The sequence below is a fragment of the Cotesia glomerata genome, unplaced genomic scaffold, assembly GCF_020080835.1.
Source record: "Cotesia glomerata isolate CgM1 unplaced genomic scaffold, MPM_Cglom_v2.3 scaffold_22, whole genome shotgun sequence".
Taxonomy (NCBI): domain Eukaryota; kingdom Metazoa; phylum Arthropoda; class Insecta; order Hymenoptera; family Braconidae; genus Cotesia; species Cotesia glomerata.
The window spans coordinates 104,054-127,512 of record NW_025402663.1 but is presented as its reverse complement, the minus strand read 5'-3'; the positions used below and the strand labels follow the sequence as shown (position 1 = coordinate 127,512).

Sequence of the window (23,459 nt, the reverse complement as noted above, 5' to 3'; positions counted from 1 at the left end):
GTCTGAATAACCACGTTAATTTATTACATGAGCAATATTTAATTAAAAATAAAAATCATGAAGTATGTACTGCAATTCAGAAAAAATTAACTTTAAGCTGGGCAGACGATAAACGTCAGTTATTAAAAAATAGTACTGACACTTTACCATGGGGATTTAATGTATCTGTTAATGAATTAATAAAGATAGAAAATCCTCAAGATAAAATTAAGATAATAAAATTTAAAAAAAGAAAATTAATGTAAATAATTGTAAATCTAATTCAAGGTTTATTAATAAAGTATAAAAATTGATGTTTTAAAATTTTTTTATTTTAATTCAATGTATTAGACCTTCCATCTATAATTTATTTACATATCAGTTTCATCAATCCAGCTATTGTGTTTACTATCAAAGCCCAACCATTTCAGATACAATTTATTTCCACGTTTTTTTAAAACTTTCTCAACGAGGAAAATATCTGAGTACTTGGCTTTGCTGAGTTCTTCGTTGTAAAATCCACCTTTAATTGGTATACCAATCCAGTCTTCCAGCTCATACGTAACCGGATCTGTGTTTCGCACTTTTGTAACTGTGAATAGTTCAGTTGTCCAGTTTGGTGTATAACCTTTCTCAAATACATGCTTGTACTTGCTTATGCGGACTACATCTCCAACTTTAAATCTATTTTTTTTCCTCTTTGATGATTGAGATTTCATTGGTATATAAATATTTTCCAGCAATGACCATTCCTGAGTCTTAGTTACATCAATAGGTTTCATTTTTATTGTGCGATGTTTAGTATTATAGTAAATATTTACCAACTCAGCAAGCATATCAATCCATTTGTAACTTCCACGAGCTGAGAATTCTCGCCACATTTTAGTTTTTAAGGTTCGATTGAATCTCTCAACTATACTCGCTTTCATGTTTGAATATGTTGAATATAAATTGATGTCGTGACGTTTCATGAGCTTTTTAAATTCTGTATTGTAAAACTCTTTACCCTGATCAACATGTAAATTTTTGGGAACTCTTCCCTGCTCAAGCACAGACTTCATAGCACTGGTGACTTCAACACCTGTCTTCCTTTTGATTGGAACTGTCCACGCAAACTTTGAAAATGTATCTATAATTGTTAGTAAATACTTATATCCTTTATTCACACTCGCATATGGGATCATCTCCACTAAGTCAGCTTGCCAAGTTTCATCAATTCCACGAATATCAAAATGACGATGTGGTTAATTTCTTCGAGTTGGCATATGAAATTCATGTGCTATTACTGATTTTTTCTCCTCCATTGATTATAGCTTCCAGTTTCTTTATTCGTTGAGTATTCTCAGTAATTAATTCTTTTTTATGTTTCTGTCGTTTTATTATCACTTTTAATTCTTCATTTTCTTTTTTTAATAAATTAAATGAAGTCTCTAACATTACCACTTGGGAGTGCAAATGTGAAATGACTTCTGATTGTTCTGTCATGAAACTGTTATACATTACAGACAGTTCTTTTTTTACAAATTGTACAGTTGCTGCATCATTAACACTTATAGGATTATCAACATTACACAGTCTCCTACTCTCTATATCATATTGTCCATCAGTAGTTATTTTGAAACCTTGTCCACGTGGTCCTGGTGGTCCGCTGACTCCATCACCATTTTTCAACGATCGTCCAAATATATCAATGCTCATTGTTCTGTTTACTTTGAATGTTAACCAGTGAATGAAAAAATATTTTATAAACTGTTGCTAATGTATAACTCCAGCCTCCCTCAACTCTTCAATAATTGAAATAATTTCATTGGTGTGGCTTGAATTACCAGCAGCTTGAGATGCCATAAGCAAATGTAATCTGTCAACCAATTCATTTGGATCACCCCAGTAAACATAATCCATGTGTGCCTTTCGTTTTTTTGCTATCATAAATTTTGGTAATCCTTCACCAGTATATTTAGCAAGATAATCAGCAATATATTTCTCATACTTTTGAGAATAATCTCGATAAATACCATTATCTGGTTTATAATTTTTTTGTGCATATTTGTAAACTCCATAATTTCAAAATATTTTTTTAAATCATCTTGAGTGATCAGTGAATCTTGTGGTGATTTTTGGAATACTAACTCCAATAAACCTTCAGTTGTTGGATAAGTTTTATCCTTTATATGAATAGTATTACCAATAAATTTTACAGCTGAATCACCTATATATAATTCATGGTTTTTTTTACGCACACCATATCTTAAATCAATTGTACGATGCTTTTTATTTAAGTTATTCAAGTATTTGGTCAATAAATTCGGTTTAGTTGGAGTACTTGTATTTACAGGAGATATTTGCATTTCATCAATTTTACTGTTAGCTGTGTCAACATCTGTTATTAAACTATCATACTTAGTTATTTCATCATTTTGTGTTTTTTCAACCAATGCAAGTTTATTTTCTTCTTTGATTTTATTTTCAGTTTCTTCTTGCTTAAATTTTTTCTTTGATGATTCAATTAGGCTTTGCAGTGGTGTTACTACGGGCTTAAATAGTTCATCCAGATTTTTTTCGGCGGTATCTTTTCCCATTTTCAACAATTTATGCTTTTGTCTAATAGCATCACTAACCTGAGATATTTGACGTAAAATATCTTTTCGCTCTGTAATTTCTTCAGGTTTCATGTTGGTGCAGTGATACTTACAGCATTTATGACTACAATTAATTGGATGTTGGTCACTTCATACTGATAAAACAGTCAAAACCTTTTCTATATCTTCTACTATTCAACTCACTGTCTTTATCAATGACTACAAAGCCATACTTCCCATCATTCCAGCAAACTGAACACAAATCTTTAAATAAATTGTATGACATATCTGTATTTACATGATCATCGTATACATGCTTTAAATTCATTTCATCTTGACGAAATAATGCTAGAAAATTAACATTGTCTCGAATTAAATGTTTTGGTATACGTGTATAAGTTTGGCAAAGATAAAAACTGTCTACACCTTTGTGTCGACCCATGCAGAAGTAATCTTTGATGTGATTTTGTTTTTCACATGCAACATCATCAAATATCATCAATGAGTTAGGCTTTACATCATCAGGTGTCACTACCGCTTTATGTTCATCGAATGTATAAAATCCAATATCTTTAATAGGTTTTAACAAAGATGCCAGAAATTTGTATTTCGGTTGGTTCAGAGACTTTGAATAAAGATAGATATTGTCAAATCTCAAACCGTTTGGATGTATAATGAGAGACAACAGAGCGTTTGTTTTTCCACAATTTGATGGTCCACAAAACACTGCGCGTACACTATTTGGTAATTAAGAACCGTGTCTTTTAATTTTTTTTGTTCCTGTACCAAGAACAATTTGATCAAAATTGATCACAGGCAACTTATTTTTCTGTTTTTTGAAGTTCATGTCTCAAAGCTGCAGCATCGACTTCACTAATCAGGTATAAATACCAGCTTTTATAAAATTGTTGGACCAGTTGTGATGGTATCGTTATGAAGAGTAAATGTGGTAAGGGCTTCATAAATAATCTTATCAACAAGTTACCAGTTGAACTTCATATCCCAGGTTATCAGTATTGTGGACCTGGTACAAAGCTAGCGAAACGATTAGTTCGTGGAGATCCTGGAATTAATCCTTTAGACGCTGCGTGTAAAGAGCACGATATTGCCTACTCTACCAATCGAGATAATTTGGAAGTTCGCCACGAGGCTGATAAAGTATTAGCCGAAAAAGCCTGACAAAGATTTAAAGCAGCAGACTCTGGTATTGGAGAAAAAGCTGCTGCATGGACTGTTAATAAAATAATTAATGTCAAGAGACGATTTGGAATGGGGCTGAAAAAATCCAATAAAAGAACAAAAGTTGGTAAAAAAAGTAGCAAAAAAAGAAAAATGAGCAAGAAACCTCAAGTAGCGCTAACAAAAGTTATAACAACGGCTAAAAAGTCTATGAAAGCAGGTGGAGATCCTATAAAATCAGCGCTCAAGGGAGCTCGTGAAGCGGTGAAAAAATCTGGCGGTAAGAAAAATGTCAAAGTGCCTCGTATTTTACCAATCCCATCAAAAATAGGAGGAGTACTTCCATTTTTGATTCCAATTTTTGCGGGGCTCTCTGCTATTGGGTCTCTCGCCGGTGGGGCAGCAGGAATTGCAAAAAGTGTAAATGATGCAAATGCTGCTAAAAAACAATTGGAAGAAGCCACACGTCATAACATGAAGATAGAAGAGATAGTCATGGGTAAAGGTTTATATTTAAGACCATACAGACGTGGTATGGGATTATATTTAAGACCGTATCCTGCAGGCAAAGGATGCAAGAAGATGACAAAAAACAAGTAGAGCTACCACATCGAGCATTAACAAATGTCGATATACTGAAGTATGCTAAGGTTTTGAAAATTCCAAATTTCCGTGGAGTTTTTATGAGAAATGACTTACCAAAATCTGGACCTAGAAGCAATGAATCAGCAATTATCAATCTAGATGATAAAGATGGACCAGGTACTCATTGGGTGGCATACAAAAAAATTGGTAATAATGTAATTTATTTTGACAGTTTTGGTAATTTACAGCCACCCCAAGACCTTATGGATTATCTCGATGTTGGTAGCGTAAAATATAATCATGAAAGATATCAAAATTTTGACTCAATTATATGTGGACATTTATGTCTTAAATTTTTAGCTGGACAATATAAATTAAAGTGACTCACTGTTCAACTCATCAGACATGGCTGAGTCATTTAGGTTAACACTGACTGGATCATCCTCAGTACTGGAAGCTAACTATTTCCCACCGATTGAATTATCACCAGCTAAAAATTATGTGTTGGGGTTTGTAGAGTTACTGACATTTAATTCGATACCTAATATAGATGTTGGTGCTAATAAATTTTATGTGTCTTATTCAGAGGACAACGTTGTCAATAATAAAAATAATATTACTAGTGAAAAAGTAAATAGTAAAAAAACAAAAAAGTCGAAAAGAAATGTTGCAATAATTACAAAAAATGATGATAGTATAAATGCTGTTCTAAATAATGAAGTGACATTTCCAACAAATAGTTCTGAGGAATTCATGGAAATCACAAAGAGTGATGAGAATACAATCTCTGTTAATAATAAAGTTCTAACTATACCAACAGGTAGTTATGAAATTACAGATATTGAAAGTTACATACGAAAATCATTACCGAAAATCAGTATCAATATTAAAGCCAATAACAATGAATTGAAAAGTGAGATTAAATGTGATCAGTTTATTGACTTTAGACCTCAAGATTCTATTGGTCAACTATTGGGTTTCACAAACCGTCTCCTTGAACCTCACAAAACTCATTCATCAGATCTGCCTGTAACCATATTGAAACTCAACGCTCTAAGAATTGAATGTAATATCACGTCAGGTGCATATATAAATGAATACAAAGTTCACACAATTCATGAATTTTTTCCAGGTGTTCCACCAGGATTTAAGATTGTTGAAGTACCAACACACGTCATTTACCTTCCAGTCGTCGCAAACGCTATACACAATGTGAGACTTCGAATAGTTGATCAGGACGGAAAATTAGTGAACTTTAGAGGTGAAATTATTACTATCAGATTACATGTGAAAACTACTTAATAATGGGTATAGTTTTTGATACAAAAATTGGTTCTGGTTATAAAAACAAACCAACATGGGTGAAAAATATCAGTCGACGAGTACCTCACAGAGTATTAACACGTCAGAACGCAGAATTCCTCAAGAATCTCGGATTAAAATTACGTGGAAAATTCGTAAAATAAAAATAAACTTTTGTTGTCTTGAGTGTATAATACCTCGACGAAAGTAAATTATTCGTGAGTAATGTCGAAAAATCCAGTTTGTGACAGTTTAAAAAAATATTTGGAAAGTGAACAACGTAAATACAGTAGAGACTTTTGTAAGGATAGTTGCAACGAAAAATCTGAAAAAATTAAGGTATCTTCAAAATACAACGGTCCAGAAAAAGGTGACAAATACGGTACAATAGGAGACAGGCGCTCGAGACGAGAATGGCAGATATCTTAAATATTCAACAACCAATCATTTTTGATGAGTCAATTGCGCATTATGAGTCACATACCCATCAGCCGTATGCTTCATCAACACTGAATAATAATGATGAAGTTCGTATTACCATTCAAAATCAGAATTTGTACATACTTCCGAGCAAAAGTACACTACATGTTCTTGGTAAATTTACAAAAGACGACAACACCGCTGTTGCTGCTACTACGAAGCTTGTCAACATGAGCATTGGTCACATGATTAAAGAATTCCGTTTATTGATGAATGGTGTTGAAATTGATCGAAATACCAATGTTGGTATCACCAGTACGATGAAAGGATATTTGTCTTTCAGCCCAAATCAATTAAGCAGTTTAGAAAATGCCGGCTGGTATACAAATGATGGAACTGAAGTCACCAATGAAGAAGGATACTTTGATTTATCCATTCCACTGAATATATTGTGTGGCTTCGCAGAAGATTATTTAAAAATTCTAATGAATGTTCAGCTTGAAATCATTCTTACAATAGCTAATACTGATATAAATGCTTTTATATAAACGAACGCAGCAGCAGAAAATGTAAAAGTTACTCTTCAAAAAATTGAATGGATTATGCCATACATAACACCATCAGACAAAGAAAAAATCCAAACATTGAATTATATTACTGGCGATCCAGCTATTCCAATAAGTTTCAGAACTTGGGAATTATATGAATATCCATTGTTACCCGCAACTTCAAATCAAATTTGGGCTGTCAAAACCTCAATACAGCTAGAGAAGCCGCGTTGGGTGATTCTTGGATTCCGAACAGCAAGAAAGAATGATTCTAAAAAGAATTCCAGTCAATTTGATCATTGCCAGATTCGAAACATCAAGCTATTTTTGAATTCTCAAAGCTATCCTTATGGGGACTTGAATCTAAATATAAATAACAACCAGTATGCTTTATTATATGATATGTACTCGAACTTCCAAACGTCATACTACAATAAAGAAGCAGAACCGATATTGACTAAGAAAAAATTCTTACAAGAAGCACCACTTTGTGTCATCGACTGCTCCAAACAAAACGAGGCTATAAAATCTGGACCAGTAGATATTAGATTGGAATTCGAATCATTAGCTCCATTTCCAGCCAATACAACTGCGTATTGTCTAATTATTCACGATCGTATTATTGAATATAAGCCTATAAGCAACACTGTGCGAAAATTAATGTAAAACAAAACAATGACTGTTAGATTTAATTTGACACCGACTGTGCATTACATGCATGTTTGGGCTTCAGCATATCAACTTGCAAGACAAGGAGAATGGGAAAGAGCAGCTAGAGATAGAGAGAGATTCAGAGAAAGAATTAAACGTACAAGTAAAGTTATAGATCCTGTACTAAGAAAAAAATTATTTCAGCTGAAAATTGAACAATTAAGTAAAATTATAGAACCTGTACTAACTAAAAAACATTTTTCAATAAAAAATAAATAATTTTTTTTAAAATAATGTTTAAATTATTCATAACTCTTAAGATATTCCATAAAAAATTATCAAATAATTATAAGATTAAGAAAAAACATAACCTAAAATAAGACATGTTAACAAATTTTTTAAGTCAGAGATATTTATTTATTAGAATTACAAGTATAACAATCTTTTTAATATGGATACATATAAATTCCTGATATGTCACAGTCTACGCATCCTCCTTTATGATGTTTGACACAAAATTTATAATCCATAATTTTTTCATTATTTTGCAAATTGATTGATAAATTGTGCCAAACATGGCAAATTTGATTCTTGGCAAATCGCAATATAAAATGATCATCTAGGCAAGCAATGTCAACAGGATGCATTTTACGGAGATCAGCCAGTTGATAAAATATTTGCACTGATTTTCCATAAGATGGTTCAACTCCCCAATAGTCCATAAACCAATGCTTGAGTTGTTGTGCATTTTGAAATGCACATGTGAACCTCCCTCTTTTAGAATGAAACTCACGAATCGGACACCTCACTTTTGCGAAATCTTCCACATTGTCAGGTGAATAAAATATCATGTGTTCAATATCAATGATTGGAACAGCATTATCAATTAGATGTTCCAGCCACTTGTATTTTTGAGATCCAAGAACGTAAAAATAGCGAGCATTTTGCACCCAAACCTTGAGTTTTTGTTCGAAAAATTCATAAGGTGATGCACCATAATCCCACAAAATACCATGTTTATTTCCGTCTTGATCTTGATTTTCACGCATGATCAATGCATTGATGTATTTTTCAGGTGGTCGAAACACACAATGCTCGCAATCGTAGACGTTGTAAGTCAAGGATTCATTACGAACTTGTATTACACATATTTCTTTAACAACGAACACACCATCTGGTAAAATGAAACCATTAAAATCGATTATGTATTCCATTGTGCTAGTATTTAGAGCTCACAAGAACAATCAGAATAGACTGAACAGAAAGATGTAAAATCATGAGTTAATTATTTGATGATCCCCACTTTACATAACTTAAAACAAGAAAATTTAACCATCAAAATATGAAGAAGGGGTAAGTAATCATACTATACCCAAAAAATTAAGGCGTAATTGCGACTGCAAAATAGCAATAAAGGGCTGAGGCGGAGTCGGCCAGAAATGGCGGACTTACGTCGGCCCGAAATAGCTGACTTACCCCCCCGCCCCCAACACCGACAGTCGACAAAAAATACCGGCAACGCATCGACCGACGGTAAATTACCGACCGTTGGTAAAGCAGATACGTACCGAAAGTCGCAAATATCACTTACCACCTGTCGGTAAATAGTTCGGATCAGAACCCACAATCTGTTTTACCGAGGGGGTAAAGTCCCCCTGTTCATCTACTCACACACATACAGACATAGTGACAACATCACGGGAGTAATCAGCGGAGCTTCCTAGAACCTTAAAAATAAAACGTCGAGATCTGATGAAAACTAGATTTTGGAAAAACAAGGCCCTAGCGGATCGATTTATGCTCAGTATACACCAAGTATACATAGTGTATACGTAACGAATTCATCCAAAGTATACGCCGCGTGAACACCGAAAATTTTCTTAAAGTCCCCGAGTTTGAAATTTTTCTACGTGTTAATTTAAAAATTTTTTTCTTAATTTATCAATAACAATTGGCTACAAACTGCCAGAAACTGATAAATTCATTAAAATTAGGGCACAATGTTCTAGTGTATGACGTATGCCGAGTTTTCACCGTCAAAAAATTTCAAAGTCTCAGAGTTTGAAATTTTTGCAAGTGTTGATTTAAAAATTTTTCTTAATTTATCAATAACAATTGGCTACAAACTGCCAGAAACTGATAAATTTATTGAAATTAAGACACAATGTTCTAGTGTATGGCGTATGTCGAGTTCACACCGTCAAAAAATTTCAAAGTCCCAGAGTTTGAAATTATTTAAGTGTTAATTTAAAAATTTTTTTTAATTTATCATTAACAATTGGCTACAAACTGCCAAAAACTGATTAATTTATTAAAATTAAGGCACCATGTTCTAGTATATGGCGTATGCCGAGTTTACACCGTCAAAAAATTTCAAAGTCCCAGAGTTTGAAATTATTTAAGTGTTGATTTAAAATTTTTTTTTTTTTTATCATTAAAAATTGGCTACAAACTGCCAGAAACTGATAAATTTATTGAAATTAAGACAGCATGTTCTAGTGTATGGCGTATGTCGAGTTTACACCGTCAAAAAATTTCAAAGTCCCAGAGTTTGAAATTATTTAATTGTTGATTTGAAAATTTTTTTTAATTTATCATTAACAATTGGCTACAAACTGCCAAAAACTGATAAATTTATTGAAATTAAGGCAGCATGTTCTAGTGTATGACGTATGCCGAGTTTACACCGACAAAAAATTTCAAAGTCCCAGAGTTTGAAATTTATCTAAGTGTTGATTTGAAAATTTTTCTTAATTTATCAATAACAATTGGCTACAAACTGCCAGAAACTGATAAATTTATTGAAATTAAGACACAATGTTCTAGTGTATGGCGTATGTCGAGTTCGCACCGTCAAAAAATTTCAAAGTCCCAGAGTTTGAAATTATTTAAGTGTTAATTTAAAAATTTTTTTTAATTTATCATTAACAATTGGCTACAAACTGCCAAAAACTGATTAATTTATTGAAATTAAGGCACCATGTTCTAGTATATGGCGTATGCCGAGTTTACACCGTCAAAAAATTTCAAAGTCCCAGAGTTTGAAATTATTTAAGTGTTGATTTAAAATTTTTTTTTTTTTTATCATTAAAAATTGGCTACAAACTGCCAGAAACTGATAAATTTATTGAAATTCAGACAGCATGTTCTAGTGTATGGCGTATGTCGAGTTTACACCGTCAAAAAATTTCAAAGTCCCAGAGTTTGAAATTATTTAATTGTTGATTTGAAAATTTTTTTTAATTTATCATTAACAATTGGCTACAAACTGCCAAAAACTGATAAATTTATTGAAATTAAGGCAGCACGTTCTAGTGTATGACGTATGCCTAGTTTACACCGTCAAAAAATTTCAAAGTCCCAGAGTTTGAAATTTATCTAAGTGTTGATTTAAAAATTTTTTTTTATTTATCAATAACAATTGGCTACAAACTGCCAGAAACTGATAAATTTATTGAAATTAAGGGACCATGTTCTAGTGTATGGCGTATGTCGAGTTTACACCGTCAATAAATTTCAAAGTCCCAGAGTTTGAAATTATTTAAGTGTTGATTTAAGAATTTTTTTTAATTTATCATTAACAATTGGCTACAAACTGCCAAAAACTGATGAATTTATTGAAATTAAGGCACCATGTTCTAGTGTATGACGTATGCCGAGTTTACACCGTCAAAAAATTTCAAAGTCCCAGAGTTTGAAATTATTTAAGTGTAGATTTAAAATTTTTTTCTTAATTTATCAATAACAATTAGCTACAAACTGCCAGAAACTGATGAATTTATTGAAATTAGGGCACAATGTTCTAGTGTATGACGTATGCCGAGTTTACACCGTCAAAAAAATTCAAAGTCTCAGAGTTTGAAATTTTTGCAAGTATTGATTTAAATTTTTTTTTCTAATTTATCAATAACAATCGGCTACGAACTGCCAGAAACTGATAAATTTATTGAAATTAAGACACCACGTTCTAGTGTATGGCGTATGTCGAGTTTACACCGTCGAAAAATTTCAAAGTCCCAGAGTTTGAAATTATTTAAGTGTTAATTTAAAAATTTTTTTTAATTTATCATTAACAATTGGCTACAAACTGCCAAAAACTGATTAATTTATTGAAATTAAGGAACCATGTTCTAGTATATGGCGTATGCCGAGTTTACACCGTCAAAAAATTTCAAAGTCCCAGAGTTTGAAATTATTTAAGTGTTGATTTAAAATTTTTTTTTTTTTTTATCATTAACAATTGGCTACAAACTGCCAGAAACTAATAAATTCAGTAAAATTAGGGCACAATGTTCTAGTGTATGACGTATGCCGAGTTTACACCGTCAAAAAATTTCAAAGTCCCAGAGTTTGAAATTTATCTAAGTGTTGATTTAAAATTTTTTTTCAATTTATCAATAACAATTGGCTACAAACTGCCAGAAACTGATAAACTTATTGAAATTAAGGCAACATGTTCTAGTGTATGACGTATGCCGAGTTTACACCGTCAAAAAATTTCAAAGTCCCAGAGTTTGAAATTTTTTCAAGTGTTGATTTAAAATTTTTTTTTTAATTTATCAATAACAATTGGTTACAAACTGCCAGAAACTGATAAACTTATTGAAATTAAGGCACCATTTTCTAGTGTATGGCGTATGCCGAGTTTACACCGTCAAAAAATTTCAAAGTCCCAGAGTTTGAAATTATTTAAGTGTTGATTTAAGAATTGCCTCAAATTTCGATGATACCAATCCCGAATTCCCAGAATCCTGATATTATTGATCCCGATTACCCTGAATTTTTGTCGGCAAGAATCTCGATTACTTAAAATCCCGATGATACAGATGTGAACATTACCCAGGGTTAAAAATTTTTTATTCTCATCCACTCTATAAAATTATCGAGTTTATGGCAATATGTTGTATTGGCAAAACTTAGATCGTAGTAGAGCGTGAACTTAGTTATAGTGAAGGTAAATATATTTATGATGGTTAGTAGTGACAGCGTGTTATGACAGCTTGTAAACATTAAGTGAGCTGCATTTAAAAATACTCTATCTTTAGGTACATAATGAAGAAATTACCTTGTATCTTGTGAACTATTGACATTTTTTCAAATAAAAGCTCACCCCGATATTGCACTCATTTATTTTATTTAGACACTTGCAAATTTATTCAAATTAAAAAAATAATCTGTTCTTAAAAAACTAAGTATCTGAAAATTTATAATTCAAAAATTATATTTATTAATTTATTTAAGCCGATTTCGTTACCTTATTTTCATCACTAAAATACTGACGTTAAGGCTTAGAATAATTAAATTAAAAAATCATAATTACCACCGCTGATTCTGCGTCCATACCTATTATCCTGTCGCTGTCTATGACGGTATTAAGTCAATGGTAAGTATAGTACAATATTTTTTCGTGGAATTTTTGCTTTTATTGATTAATTATTGTTTTAAAAATTGAAAACAAAGGGAGTCTCTACAGCGAAGTCGACTTGAATAACAAAGAAAACGACAACAATCTCGAGAACGAACAAGGGTACAAGATAGTCTCCAGACTCGGTCGTAGGAGTCTCGACTCCCTGCAGGCTGATTTTACGAACATCTGTCGGCTCTCAACTCCCGTTCGCAATGAAGATAGTTTTAACGAAAAGGCTGACAAGAACTTCGTGCTGCCCTCCGCTGAAAACAGTCTGACTACGGACAAATACAATGATCCAGAGTCCGGCAGGCTGGAGATGGAGTTAGCTGATGAAGAAAAGGAGGAGGAAGCCTCCAATTCCCTGAATAAAATCGATGAAGGAGATAATGTCTCTTCTATAGACATAACCATGCTCAAACACTTTAAATTTGCCATGCGGGCTGAAGAATGCAACACTGCTGGCAGTTTATTAGAATCTTAAGGCACAAAATTATTTTTTAAAACTCGTGCCTCAGGATGAATTTAAGATCATTTGAGCTACTAATTTATTTAATAGCAACTTCACTCATTTTTTTGTAGTGTAATTTTTAATTTTATTGATTAGTTATTGTTAATAATTTTTTTTTTTTCTTTAATATCTTATTTCTTCACACTTATACATATTGATGTTCTTAATGTTAGTTTGTTATATCTATCAAAGTTGTTTAAATGAATAATTATAAGCAACAGCTTGCCAATGATACTCTGATAATTTGATAGTTGTAAATTGATGAATAATTAACAGGTGAGAGCTAATTTTAAATACGTAAAAAATTAATTATTAATTTACAGTATGGGCAGAAGCTGGATTATTCCCTGTTGAAGATTTACTCAATTCAAGTAAAATCGACAGCGACTTTAGAGGGACATACAACTCCAAGATTGAATTTCGTTGATGTGGGTACTCGATCCCTAGGTCAAGGTCTTTTAGTGGATGCTGATATGGCTTATGTCGGAAAAATTATGAAAAGGCCAATTATCGGTAAGCATTTTTATTGCTTGCACTATTAAATAAATTTATTTTTTATAATATCATACTAATAAATCAGTAAATAATTCATTTCAGTGTATACTGTTTAATTGGTGATGAAGAATCAGCAGAAGACTCAATTTCGGAAGCGCCACACTTTGCCTCTTACTACAAACTTGATAAACTTTGTGCCACTTTTGACATCAATCGTCTCGGTCAAAGTAAATCAACTTCTTTACAACATAACATGGAAGTATACCGAAAGTGCTTGCAGGCATTTGGATTTAATGCTTTAGTTGTCGATGGTCATGATGTTGAAGAATTGTTCAAGGTATGCATAAATTTTTTTAGTTGCATTCATTAGTTAATAAAAATTTAATTTACGTTAAATTTCAAAAATTAATATTAAATATTCATTCATCAGGCATTTCACGAAGCACAAATTACTAAGGACTGTCCTACAGCTATTCTCGTAAAAACATTCAAAGGCAAGAATTTCCAAAATATTGAAGATTTCGATAACTGGTATGGTAAAGCTCTTGGTAATAAAGCTGAAGAAGTCATCGCGCATTTGAAATCATTAATAAAAAATGCCGGTCCTTTGGCATTACATTCGCTAAAACCTTTGGTTGATAATGTTCCTGTGGTAGATATTACCAACATTAAACTTGACAGCCTACCCAATTACAAAAAAACTGATAAAGTAGCCACCTATTTGGATTATGAAACTGTTTTCTCTACAATAGCCAAGAATAACGCACGTGTTATTGCATTGGATGGTGACACTAAAAATTTTACCTTCGCTGAGAAGATAAAAACTGTTGACCCAAAACGTTCTGTTAAGTGTTTCATTGCTGAACAGAATGCTGTTAGTGTTACTATTGGAGCTGCATTGAGAGATCGTACTGTAGCTTTTGTATCAGCCTTTGCAACATCTAATCTTTCACTCGTACTTTTGATCAGGTGTGTTTCACTGTTTTTATATACTTATCATTATAAATTGGAATTTACCTTCACTTTTAAATTTATTGTATACTTAAAATTAATTTAAAAAGGATTTTATTTCTTAATTTTCTCCGAGCATTCTGAGCCTTTGGAAATCATGTTCCTGATCATGGCAGAAAAACTATTTAATGCAATGGATGCATCACACCAATGCAATTTATTATCTCTAAGATAGATCCACGCGACTAACGATGAGTACAGCAGGTACAATTACTAAATTTATTTTTTAAAATTTGTTTATAGCTATAATTTTGATAAAAATTTTTAATCTTCATTGTCACATGATGACATACATTAGCTAAAATCTTAAATATTTCACTATAGTTCTTAATTTAATTTTGAGCATTAAAATTAGAAGTTTTTATTCGTGTGCGTAGTAAGTGCGTATAACGTTATTACTGAAATTAATTTTAAATTTGCGCGCGTCATTAGTGTCGGCTTATGATTGTGCGCATGTCTGATGGTGTATCGCTACGCAACAATATATTTGAAATGTCATTTGTTTAAATAATTTTTTTTTCTTATTAGCTGTTCATTTTTTTTTTTTTTTAAGCGTCTCAGATCAGTACAACTTTAGTCCTAAACCGAAAAACAACAAATTAAAGATGTATTACGATTTCGAGGCTTCCTGGGCGAATGATTTAACGCGATGTAAGTAGCTAACAATTTTGTATTCTATAAATATTTACAAGTTGGGTCAACCATAATAATTTTCATTTTTTCAAACGATATTTCTATTTGATTTTATTGATATATTTTTTATTTTAAATACATAAAAAAATTAACATTAAAAAAAAAAGCGAAGTCGAAATTTCATCCAAAAAAACATGAGAGCCAAAATTTTTTCCAACTTTTAAAGGCAAAAAAGCTATCAAAATCTTTATTTTTTCCTTTCAAGACATTTTTCATTATAACTGCGCCGTTAAAACAAGCCCTTATTAAAAAAAAAATTTAAAATGATTCAACTCATCCAAAATGTATATCTATATACTATATATTTGTCAAGTTGAATCGTTTTTAATCACTTTCAGCCGTTCCGAATGGTTTCAAATCTTTTTTTCTAACTAAGGAGCACAATAGAAAAAAAAAAATTTGGAAAATCCAAAAGTGCACGCCTCATAACGCTCATTCATTTTTTAAGAAAAAAATTAATTGTGTAATTGATTAAAAAATAAATTATAATTAAGTAACTTCTTACAGAGTATTTTTTATTTTTTTTTTAAATATCGGCGCTCTTTTTTCTTGTCACATGCGCAAGCAGTCTAAAAAAATCTAGCTTGATTAAGTGACGCCATAGTTTTCATGTGACAAATGAGAAAAGTTCGTTTGGCTTTGTACGGTTGTATCGTAGTGAATTTTAATAAAAATTCAATTAAAAAAAAAAAATACGTAAACTAGGCCACTGATATGAAATACGGACCCAGTTAATCGAATTCTTAAACTAATAAAAAAGGTCCGGTCTTGAACTATCAATTTGTTCGGGAGTAATCGTTGGTACATCCAAAATGGGGTGACATCCGGACGTCCACGTTATTAATTTATCGGAGTGTCTATTGACACCGTCCACGGATGAAATCCGTGGATGAAATAAGGGCCACGGAACATATATTAAACACGGAAGGAAAATTATTTGCACCCGTGGATGTAACTACAGTCACGGAAATATGTTTACGCTTGTTGGAAAATCTCCGTGATTTAAAAAAATTCCCTAAATATAACCGTGAATGTAAATCTAGTATTTAATTTAACTACATAGATGTCCAAAATATCAATTACTGCTTTTACGGAGCTGTCCAAGCTAAAATAAATTAATAAAATGAAAGTTATAATTATTTGTACGGTACCCGGGCAAATGTTTTTATTGTATTAATCCGGTAATCTTATGGGTTGCCAGTACTGCCTGAGTACTGGCAACCCACAAAAAAATAATGCATTTACACACAATACCAAAAGTGTATATAGTGAATAGTGTTTGTTGACTAAATGACGAATAAGATAACACACAAGGAATTTAAATATTTATGTAGCGTTCAAAATAAATATGTTGATCCTGCGTTTATTATAATTAATTAGTAAATGACGGCTAATAAAATATGAACGCTCAATAATACAACTATAATATGAGTGTTTAATATTTTTATTAACAACTTGACTAGAAAGTTATTCATTTATTCAAAAATTTTTGTAACTTCAAAGTTTTTACGCTCATAATGAAATTAGATAGCTGGTAATTACTTGTATCATTGATTTATTAATTTATATAATTATTTTTTATTATGTAATTCAACTATTTATGTTTTCTCAATTGTAAATATTTTTTTAGGTTATTCATTTCAGTAAGTCTGTAGATATAGATTTGTTCAATGGTAACAAAAATATATCATTTTTATCATTTCTGAGTCAATTATTATTATGTATAAAAAAAAGGTAAATTATTTTAATTATCTCATCAATATTAAAAAATATATAATTATTTGAATAAAAATTTTTGTTACAGGTTTTACACATTTTTGCACATCCAGTAAGTTTTATCAGGACATTGTTTGTAACCTTTGTAATTTTAATTGCTCGTCTACTTTTGTGTCCGAATTTTTTTTACATGAAGGGCATTTACAATCATTTATTTTTTTTGTCGAGTAAACTTCTACAAGTCTCCAAGCGTCGACAGTAAAAATTTTTTCATTGCTAAATTATATTTATAATTCTTATCTATAACTGTAGAAGTAAAGTTGTCTGGAAATGTTTTTATTTCAAATTCTCTAATCTAATAACTTTAGTTTAATGCTTTAAAAACCGTTTCATTATTCACAAACCAATTTATCGTTTTATCACATTATCAGCAACTTATCATGCAATGATTTCTTCATGAATGGTTTGATTAATTTTTGGAGTTTACTCCTTAAGAAATGATTTAAGTTATAAGGCCCGGTACGGAAATTTTATGAGGAGTAAAATCAAGTGTAACACGAAAATTACATATAAAATTTAAGAAATGAAAAAAATCAGGGGCTTACTGGATAGATAAATGAACAATAATCCGTCTAAAAAAAATTTTCATCATAGTTTTTCAATTAGTTATGCAATAGTTAATTAATCATTTTTATCTGCTTGAACATGTACATTGTAAGTGTGATAATTTTTAATCTATAAATTTGAGGTTTTTTTTCTTTCTTGGAGCAATTCTTGAAAGGCCAGAATAGATCCCCGTTGAAAAAATCAAAAAATTTTTATTTTTTAGTTTTTTATTAATAATTTTCGTTGTTGCAAAATTAAAAACTCAAATTAATCATCGAAAAAATTTATTTTTTCAAAATATTATTAATGATCCGTTTTTATGTTGTCAAAAGCTGCATAAAAATAATTTTGTAAAATTTGTATCTCCTATTGTTTAAAAAATTGCTATAAAAAAATGCGTTGTTTATAAGATAATTGGAAATTTTTTTTACGGAATTTCAATCTTTGATACAAATAATGATTTTTAAAAGAAAAATTGTTACTTAAACAAATTTTTGGAGTTTATTGGAGTTTACACACAATTTTTATTTATATCTGTCGATATTAATTTGCAATTCAAAAATATTAACAAAATATTAATAGAGTTAGCTATTTTGACAAATTAATTGTATAATTAATGTAAATAAATGTATCATGTATGCTTCGAGTAATATAATGGTTAATTTCATTTAACATTATTTACTAATCTATATAAATGATACAATCGTTCGTAAGGAGTAAACTCCAGTCGTGCGTCGGAGCTGACACACACAATTTTTTTTTTTTACCTTGGTAGACCAATATCAGTTTTTTTGTGCCTCTTGGTCACCCTCGTTCTTTCATAGCAGGCTAAATTGTAATTTTTTACAAATTTTTAAATTTTTTGTTAACATTAATGCAGTGAGTGCAACGGGTTAGTAAATCATGTGGAGGGTCCTGGAGAAGGTAATCTCTTAATATCTTCTACATCAGTATTTTATTTATATATTACTTATGTTCGAAAGTGAATTCAAATTTTCTTAATCAATTTTTGTGAAAGACGATCGTGAAGCAGATAAGGATGAAAAAGAAGAAGAAGAAGAGAAAGATGATGATAATAATTTACGCCTTTTTCTGTTATTTGTTCTAGTTTTATTTCTTTTGCAGTTTTTTTGTCTTTCATACTGCTGTTGCTGCTACTACTTCTACGACTATGAAGCCTTTGGCTGGTGACGTTTCGGTTAATTTTTTATATTCACTTGATGAAATGATGTACCCTGTTAAAAAACTCCAATAAGACCCCATCAAAAGTGACAAAAGCCACTTAGAAACCAATAAAATTTATGGGTTTCTAAGTGGCTTTTGTCGCTTTTGATGGGATCCTATTGGAAAATTTAAACAGGGTATCCAGGTGCTGTGGTATCAATATCTACCGTTTGAAAAATCCGTTGCGTCTTGAAATAATATTCTCTTCTCTAACGCTCCAAATATAAGTCTTCATCATAACGATTCAAATTATTTAATCCTTTGACAGCAAATATGTGTCCGTAATAATTGATAATAATTAAAATTAACCACTGGTGCGTATCAGGTTTGCTCCTAATCCTACAGTTAATTTATTTATTTCCTTGTTCTCTCGCAAGCACAATGAAAATTTTCTGCTATGAATCGAGGACACGATTTACATCATGCTGCAACCTAGAGCCATGAAGAGGTTAATGAACAACTTAATTTAGGCGAGAATAATCATCGATGAAGACCCGGTGAGAGGTGGACCGACTGGTCCCTACATTCAGTTTGAGCAGCTAAAAATTTTCCAGAGGCATGTGAAGAAGCTGTTTGACAATGATAAGGTGTATCCTTGGCTCTCATGTCCTAGGGGTAGTCAAGTGTTTAATATCTACGCCTAAGTACGTAGAAATTTATCAAGCTTTTTGGCTGGATGCCTCCTTGCGTTGGACTAGAAATTGTCCAAAATGCAGAGGGATATCAGGGTTTTGACTTCTATCGGGAACAGGGAATTTTTTTTTTTAGCTTTGATGTATTATATTACTCACGCTGGAAGAGGATTTGACATATATTTTTTGCTTTCTTGTTAAAGTTGCGAGTAAATAACAGAGTGTTTTTCTTGATCGTTTTTGAGTATGATGAAGTGGCTTATAATAGGTAAATTTAGAGTAGACATAGCAACTAATATTTTTAAAGGGTTTTAATTGCTGCATTTCCTTATACAGATGTGTATTAAGCATAATTATTAAGATGATCGTATAAATAAATACAATTTTTTTAAAACTTTTTTTGTGTTAAATATTGATATTTTTTTAATCATGCTACAACAATACGTTTATTTATGCAACGCGATATTTCATTGACAATCTTAGTGAAGAATAAGAACAAGATATTGCAATGTTGTAGTACATCAAACGACCAACACACTTACAGTTAATATTAAAATTACAATTATTCAATAATGCCTTAAAAAAAATTTATTAACTTATCCATTAAAATTATAATTCTATAGATAATAAATTTCAATTATTTTTTAATTAATTATTAGATTATTTAAATAATCTATAGATGTGTGTGCTGTTTGCCATTTAGGCATTTCTGTAATTTCTTTTGTTTGCACAATTATGCAGTACAACTGAAGGAAATATTTTTCAATATTATCTTATATTCGGTAGACTATACCTAAATAATAATCTCCTAAGCAAGTTTCTAGTGCTGCAGCATGATATTCATTACGATTATTACGATGTAAATAATATATTTATAAACGTATACAATATTATTTACACGAAAAAAAACTGTAGCTGTCACAGGGCCAAGCTTGTGAAATTGTTGCAGCTACAGAAAATTGAGATGCATCATTCATAGGATTAACGCCTGTAGCAGCTTCATTTGTTTTCCGTGCATACTAGTCAATTTACCAGTGTCTTTTTGTTTTATACGTGTGAATCTTTGGTGAGATATTGTAACAGGAATTAATAATAGTAATATTGCTGCATTATACAAAAAAAAAATTTATACTTATAATCTTGTACACAAGATATTTAAAATTTTTTTATGCTTAACATTGTTACGTCCCGGTTACCTTACAGGTTTGTAAGTAACCAGTAGAACAACTAGAGCTGGAGATAAAGATGTTACGACCTCCAGAGTCGTAAGTAGAGGTTCTCGAATTAACTCCGAAATAACTAACTTCGGTGAATTTAATTAACAAATAACTTTATTTAACTATTTAAAATACACTTTGAATTTATATGATTTGACAACTGCCGTAAAGTACGTAATGGTATTTCTTAATTGGAATTAATAGTCTCACGACGAGTGTTAACTATGAAGAGTCTTAAGTTCGTAACTTTAAGATTAAGAAGAGCCTCGAACTACCCGTGCACCCTGCTTATATGTCCTCGTCCAAGGGCCGCGCCCTAGGAGGAGTAGGGTTGCGTATCGGGCCCCGAATGTCCTGTTCTCTTGAGTTGATGCGCGTGGCATTTCCAAGGCCCACTCGGGTGACCCGCGCTGACTCAACTCCAAAGTCCAGGACACGCAAGCGTTCGTTATCGTTTGTTTATTTAGAACATTCCTCGAATATTCTCGAATATACCTTTGTACTCAACGCTAGTTGTCTTACAATGAGTCATATTTGTCTATCTAGATTTTCCATTAACATTCTTCGAGAGAAAATGTTAATGTAAACTTAAAAATATTCTGTTTACTCAGGTGTTGGCTGAGTTTCCTTTTTCTTATCATTTTCTATTTCTAATATTTTATGTTTAATATTTAACATTTGGAATTCTTTACTTATCATTTTACAATATTATTTATAAAATAAGAATATTTATGAAATTATTAGAGTTTTGAATTAGCGCGCGTATTTGCTATAGAGACATCTGCGAATGCAGGTGGGGACGTAACAACATGATGAAATATGTATTGAAACATATCTTGTGAGAAATGCACTACAAATTTTCCAGCAAATATTTTTGCATGACTTGCTCGAGATCTGCTACACGGAAAGAATTTTGTAGTAGTGTCAAAGATCTTTGTATTGTAGGTTTTACAATTTATATGATGGTTATTTTTAGTATAATACGATCGTAAAAATAACCATCTTGATGGTTAAATTGACTATTAAATAATAATTCCAAATATTATACTCTTTCAATTGAGCATTGAAAATTAAATTACAGGATACATTTTCACTTGAAATAATTTACTTATTAGAAATCAGACGTACACGAGCCAGTAAATAAATTAGAAACAGAAAAAAAATATCAAAACACTTCAAAAAAAAGGATTTATAAAATCTAATCACGTGATAATTCAAAAAATAATTTATTTATTTGTAATTTTTTTTTAAATGTAAGTATTCATTTCCTGACCACAATACATGAGATTTTTAAAAAGTGAATTATTTTAATGTATTCTATAATCTTATTTTCAGCGCTCAATTGAGAGAACTTGACATTTGTAATTATTGCATAATAGTTTTTCTTAATATGTTAATGCAAGATTTATCAACATTCGATGGTAAATGTAACCATCAAGATGACAGTTCTTACGATTGTATTATGATGAGAATTTCCATCTTATAAATTGTAAAAACTACAATTCAAAGATCGATTACACTACCACAAATTCTCTCCGTGACATGATCTGCGATTTATCTATCTTAGTCTCTTTTATAGAGCAACAAAAATATTAATGTGTCTTTCAAGTCTCTCACGAAATAAGTTAATAATTTTAACGACGATAGATAAACTTTCATTTTTGTGCATAAGTCTAGAGCTGTAATCTTACACTCATAAATTTTTACGTAAAGCTTATAACACTAAACTTGCAATTAAAAGCAGCTCTCAAATATCAACAGCAAGACATATAAGCATATAAAGATACGGTCAGACTTACTCAGCATTAAAAAAAAATTGCTATGTGGGTGTAGATGCAATAATTTCTTACGTATTGCAAACTTCTTTGACTCGAATAAGATTTTCTATAGCGATATAAACGACTTTATTTTCACCTAAAAATTTTATCTTTTTTATTTGTTTGATAGCACCTTTAAACGTAAGTGTCCATCTTATATAAAACTTCATAGAGTTCAGAAAGATGGTGAATACGTTTTAGAAGTGTTTGAAACAAATTTCAACCACCTCAATCACCCGGTAAATAGTAAGGTAAGTTTTTTTAAGGCTCATGGTAGATGAAGACACTCAGTACAAAATCTTGCTAAATTCAACAGTCATTAATTTACACACAATACTCATTATCGCTTCTAATATCAACATCGATTTTTTATTTCAAAATTGTTTTTCTGATAACTCTTTTATGCTGATTTTTCTGTCGTTCTTATAAGAATGTATATATGGCATTGTCACTTTATAGTCTCAGTTTTGAAAAATTTTATGTTCGGTACAGTTATTTCAGTGAGATTTTACTGTAAAGAAATTGAGGATATTAGAAAACATTCTTATTATTTCTTATTATAATACAATTTTTGATTTTTTAAAGTTAAAAAAAAAAACTTTGTTTCAGCAATTAGTAAACGCCTTACCAGAGCGACATTGATTACCACCTGAGCTGAAAAAAATAATTTATAGTAATCTCTTTTCAATTATAATTTATGTCTTTTAAAATACAATGAACTAGATATGATTTAAGTAAAATATACATAAATTTTTTTAGTAATATGTTATTAAATGAGGAGCTGATTTTCAAAAGGGTATCTTTTCATATTTTAAAAAACCAGTTTTCTGAACTTTTAAATATTAATTACTTCAGGTTGACAATAGCCTAATCGGCTCGGTACATGA

The 23,459-nt window shown here is 31.0% G+C and overlaps 3 protein-coding genes and 1 long non-coding RNA gene across 4 annotated transcripts; 3 read left to right on the top strand and 1 right to left on the bottom strand.

Moving 5' to 3' along the window:
- Positions 1-350: 350 nt before the first annotated feature.
- Positions 351-1,677, bottom strand: LOC123274102. Its single transcript, XM_044741591.1, has 2 exons — positions 1,420-1,677; positions 351-1,094 (listed from the first exon to the last, which is right to left on the bottom strand). The coding sequence occupies exons 1-2, from the start codon at positions 1,675-1,677 to the stop codon at positions 351-353; spliced, it is 1,002 nt and encodes a 333-aa protein (XP_044597526.1).
- A 4,969-nt stretch (positions 1,678-6,646) lies between these two features.
- On the top strand, positions 6,647-7,258 carry LOC123274101. The gene has a single exon (XM_044741590.1). The coding sequence runs from the start codon at positions 6,647-6,649 to the stop codon at positions 7,256-7,258; it is 612 nt and encodes a 203-aa protein (XP_044597525.1).
- Positions 7,259-8,682: 1,424 nt separating this feature from the next.
- LOC123274099 (transketolase-like protein 2) lies at positions 8,683-14,732 on the top strand. The gene is made up of 6 exons (XM_044741589.1): positions 8,683-8,794; positions 12,704-13,041; positions 13,485-13,663; positions 13,759-13,993; positions 14,087-14,629; positions 14,718-14,732. Exons 1-6 carry the CDS (start codon positions 8,683-8,685, stop codon positions 14,730-14,732), a joined length of 1,422 nt encoding a protein of 473 aa, XP_044597524.1.
- A 4,541-nt stretch (positions 14,733-19,273) lies between these two features.
- On the top strand, positions 19,274-19,928 carry LOC123274109. Its single transcript, XR_006511448.1, has 2 exons — positions 19,274-19,403; positions 19,461-19,928. It is a non-coding gene; the product is annotated as an uncharacterized LOC123274109 (long non-coding RNA).
- Positions 19,929-23,459: the final 3,531 nt, after the last annotated feature.

Bases quoted from the DNA above. Each gene is read 5' to 3' on its own strand.
- LOC123274102 (XM_044741591.1), bottom strand. From the start codon at position 1,677: ATGAGCATTGATATATTTGGACGATCGTTGAAAAATGGTGATGGAGTC. The intron at 1,095-1,419 runs GTAATGTTAGAG...ACATTTTCAAAG, and splicing joins CACATTTGCACTCCCAAGTG to TTTGCGTGGACAGTTCCAAT.
- LOC123274101 (XM_044741590.1), top strand. From the start codon at position 6,647: ATGCCATACATAACACCATCAGACAAAGAAAAAATCCAAACATTGAAT.
- LOC123274099 (XM_044741589.1), top strand. From the start codon at position 8,683: ATGGCGGACTTACGTCGGCCCGAAATAGCTGACTTACCCCCCCGCCCC. The intron at 8,795-12,703 runs GTAAAGCAGATA...TTGAAAACAAAG, and splicing joins CGGTAAATTACCGACCGTTG to GGAGTCTCTACAGCGAAGTC. The intron at 13,042-13,484 runs GTCTCTTCTATA...ATTAATTTACAG, and splicing joins AAATCGATGAAGGAGATAAT to TATGGGCAGAAGCTGGATTA.